A 3,953-nucleotide genomic window follows, 5' to 3' on the forward strand; every position below is an offset into this window, starting at 1 on the left:
GCACACATTCACAGTAAATATGTATTCAGTATGATAGCTGTCTAACAGAAGTTAAATCTATTTCTCACTTATTCTGACAATGTACTTAACCCCAAATAAAAGAACCCAATAAAAATAGTTGTTAAATAATAGTGAAGTCACGTTGTAATAACAATAACTCATCTCTCTCGAGTTTTATTTTTGAGCTTTGTCAAAAGCCACTGTGTCAATATTGTCCTACTTGGGTTGCCGTCCGGAGTTGTCCAATATGGCGGACCATCTCGCACATGCGCACTGCAGATCGGGCAGAGCTGCAGATCGGGTAGTGACAGCCATCATTAACTGCAGGTACAGTATAATCTGTCATGCTTTGCTGCTGTTTCCAGAGTGCAGTTTTACTTCCTCACTGTGTCCACAAGATGGCGGCGTTGCTCTTTTTAAACACACTTGAAGCGTCATTTCTGTTTCCCAGCATGCACTGCGAGTGATCAGCCCTTCAGACCTAAGGACACAGCGATTATAGCGGAATTTCTCTTTGAAAGGTACACTGCATTTCATATAAATAACTTGCTTTTTGCCTCACTAGTACGTTGTTAATAATTATATTTTAATGTAATTTTTCTTTGTCATTTTTGTGTTTGTCCGGGCAAATGGCGGAGATGTGAATAGCGTCCATAGTAACACCTGACCAGGTTTATCGTTAATGTATATTTATCTCCAAAGGTTAACGTCAGCAAACAGTCTTATTATTGTAAATATTGTTTTTATTTTAAATTTAATTGATGTATTACCTGCATTATTGTTATACTTCCCTTAAAAAAGCTAATTGTTAGCTTATACATTCCCTGAATAAATACTGACCGGTGGCTATAACGCTAGCCAAACAATGATTCACTGTTGTATCATGCACAAGTGATACCAAACTCCTTTTGAATTTAAATATTGCTATCGTTAGTGATAGAAACATACCACGTAGAGCACAACTGAAGGTTTCTAACTAGTCACTAGGGTCGTCTGTTTAATTCGGCATCCAAAACAGATACCAATACAAGCATAACATTAGCAAATGTACCATTTTGTGCGGAATGCTATCCACTGCCCTGCATAGTGTGTTGTGAGGATAAAATGCCTATACTGCAGACCCACTGTCTTTCTGCTATGTCTACTCAATGTGGTCCACTGGTTTTCTTATTGTGTCCAGTCAGTGTGGTTTCAGTCTTGTGTCACATCCTGTTGGTCCTCTGCAGAGATCCAGCAGCCTGAAGATGTCTGACACCATTGATGAGAAGATCAAGAACTACAGGACGGCTCCTTTCGACGCCCGCTTCCCCAACACTAACCAGACCCGCAACTGTTACCAAAACTATCTGGGTAAATAAGATAATGCATTTACTTCACATCCCTACATCTAGTTCATAATGACTGTACCCTATCAATGCTGCTAAAGATTGATGTTATCCCTCAGGCTGTTGTAAACTGTATCTTCATGTTTCCTTATCACACACATACTCAAAGCTCAAACATTAAACCAAACCATGTAAACAGATCAAATCTGCCTATTTTTATTTAGCTTGGCTATAAGGTGAATGTATTTCCTTATCCTCACCTTATTGTTTGATGAATGTGTGGATATAAACTCAGATTTCTAACTGCAGTATAAGGTCAAACTGAAAAAGGTTATTTCTGACATTGTTTGCTTTATTCATCAATTGTAATCCCTTATCTTTTCACCTAAAGGCTTTTTAGGTCACATTGACTAAGTATTTCCAATATTCAGTGTGGCGTTTGGATACTACTTAGGAGCCCAAAACAGAGACTGACACAAATAAAGTTTCAATGTGTTTAATAAAGAAAGCTAGTCCAAGGCAGGTACTGAAAGGTCCAACAACAAAGCAGAGGGAAAACGTCCCAGGCAAAAACTCAAAAGTTGCTCAAAAACTGCAAAGTGAACAAAACTAGACTCAAGGCTGCAGAAAGGCTCTGGCAGAGAAGTGAGGTGAGGGCCAGGCTCCTAAAGAGCAGGTTGATTAGGTGAGTGGGAACAGGTGTGCCTCATCTGCAGCCAGGAGAATACCAGCCACGCCCCCTGTCACACACCAGCCCTGCAGAGGAGAGCCCGTAGTGAGGGGTAAAAGGAGCAAACAACACAACACAACAACAACAAAAAACCATGCATAAACATAACAATTCAGTACATGTTAGATATTTTTTTATTTTGTCCTAAGATGTATTGGGTTATTATAATCATTTATACACGTTGTCATTAGTATATATTGGTGTGTATCTTTCTTTCTGCCAAAATATCTTATGTGTTGAGGATAAGAAACTTAGCCTACTGCAGCTGCTTGAACTTTGCGTAAAAAACAAGAACAACACTGAACACATTGAACAGTTCCTGCTTTTTAAAGGTGAGTTTAATGTTTTAATCTGCGGAAAAACTAACTGCACCCTCTGTCAGGGACGTGCACAGACATTTGGAGGGGCTATTGCTCCAAACTGGAAAAGGGCCTCCCCCCGAAAAAAAACACAAGACCTTTAGAAAATTGTAACTTGTTTTTAATGTAAAAGAAACCAAGCGATTATTACATCAACTAAATTGAACAGTAAATCACATCTCATAACAAAATAAGCTATGGCGACTACTTGCATTCTGTGACTTGATTTAAAAAATGACTGGTTTGTCCCTTATACCCTAACTGCCATGAGACAACTCAAAATCAAGTTTCCAAAATCCGACACTGAGGTGGTCTTCACGCACCGGCAGATGACAGCGCTGACAAAGTGTGTTTCCCGCAGCGAGACGCTACCATACTAATTGTAGGCTTATCATGTTGATTCGGCCACAACAGAAAAAACTAAAACAAACTCTCGCTCTCTCCAGAGGGGAACGTCAGCCAAAAAGGCCAAACGGGCCGTTGCCCGGGCAACATTAGCCTGTACCTGTGCACGTCCCTGCCCTCTGTTGATGTAGCAGCCAACTAAAGAGGTGATACACTTTTATCTCTGTCTCAGACCAAAATCAAAAATGATCAAAAATGTGTTTATTCTTTTGATTAAAAAAAACTGGCTGACTAATGGCTCACCCGAAGTAGCAGCAATGTCAGGGTGTTTATTTCCTGATTAGATGTTCTTCTTCTCTGTTCTCTGCAGACTTCCACAGATGTAACAAAGCTCTGTCCGCCAAAGACCAGGACACGGCTCCCTGCGACTGGTACCAGAGGGTCTACAAGAGCCTCTGCCCCGTGAGCTGGGTGCGTTTGAAACTGTTCTTAATGTCAGGAATAAGTTCCCATGTTCACCATAAACATAACATCTTAGTGCTTTCTCTGTTCTGAGCTTTTCTCTTACTCCATGCTGCAGGTTACGAAATGGGACGATCAGTTGGAGGCGGGAAGTTTTGCTGGAAAGATCTGAACAACCCTCTGTCTTCATCCAAGTATCTTAATGTGAAAATGCTTAAATGCTCTTTCTGTACAGAAGCGACTAAATAAATGATATGTTACTGTGAACCTTGCTGTCCTGCTTAATTTCATCATCCATGTTATACTAAAACTATACGGAAATGTGAGCCTTGAATATGCAGTTTAAAATAATAGATGTCTCTTCAGGAGTGTTTTATGTTGAAAGGTGAGAGCTGTGTAACGTTTACAGTAATAGATCCCATTGTCTCCACAGTACATTTAAATTGTCAGATATTAAATAACAACGTCTCTTTGAAACCACTTATATTCCCTCTGGTGAAAAAAACAAGATATTTTTGAAATATAAGAGAGATAACAGCCAGATGGACAGGTAAGGACTGACAGCAATGTGTTTTTCCCTTTTGTTGTCTTGTTTCCTGGTTCCGTTTATTCGATGTTAATGTGGAAATGTATATAATCAATTTGCCAAGGAAAGAAACTGAGGATTACATTTGGACACGTTTTGCCACAAACAAGAAGATGGAAGATGGCAAACATATCCTTCCATCAGAG

General features: G+C 39.7%; 1 protein-coding gene across 2 annotated transcripts; it reads left to right on the forward strand.

The window, feature by feature from the left end:
- Positions 1 to 281: 281 nt before the first annotated feature.
- Positions 282 to 3,488, forward strand: LOC117535307 (cytochrome c oxidase subunit 6B1-like). 2 transcript variants are annotated; one of them, XM_034199736.1, is made up of 4 exons: positions 282 to 521; positions 1,227 to 1,350; positions 3,130 to 3,230; positions 3,340 to 3,488. In XM_034199736.1, exons 2-4 carry the CDS (start codon positions 1,245 to 1,247, stop codon positions 3,391 to 3,393), a joined length of 261 nt encoding a protein of 86 aa, XP_034055627.1. In that variant the 5' UTR covers positions 282 to 521; positions 1,227 to 1,244; the 3' UTR covers positions 3,394 to 3,488. The 2 variants fall into 2 exon arrangements, with proteins under 2 accessions (XP_034055627.1, XP_034055628.1); XM_034199737.1 differs by having other exon boundaries at positions 446 to 521; positions 1,181 to 1,350.
- Positions 3,489 to 3,953: the final 465 nt, after the last annotated feature.

Source organism: Gymnodraco acuticeps, unplaced genomic scaffold, assembly GCF_902827175.1.
Source record: "Gymnodraco acuticeps unplaced genomic scaffold, fGymAcu1.1, whole genome shotgun sequence".
Lineage (NCBI taxonomy): Eukaryota > Metazoa > Chordata > Actinopteri > Perciformes > Bathydraconidae > Gymnodraco > Gymnodraco acuticeps.

Excerpts from the sequence above, each read along its gene's own strand:
- LOC117535307 (XM_034199736.1), top strand. The coding sequence starts at position 1,245 with ATGTCTGACACCATTGATGAGAAGATCAAGAACTACAGGACGGCTCCT. Across the intron at positions 1,351-3,129 it reads CTGTTACCAAAACTATCTGG|ACTTCCACAGATGTAACAAA; the intron begins GTAAATAAGATA and ends TGTTCTCTGCAG. Across the intron at positions 3,231-3,339 it reads GCCTCTGCCCCGTGAGCTGG|GTTACGAAATGGGACGATCA; the intron begins GTGCGTTTGAAA and ends TCCATGCTGCAG.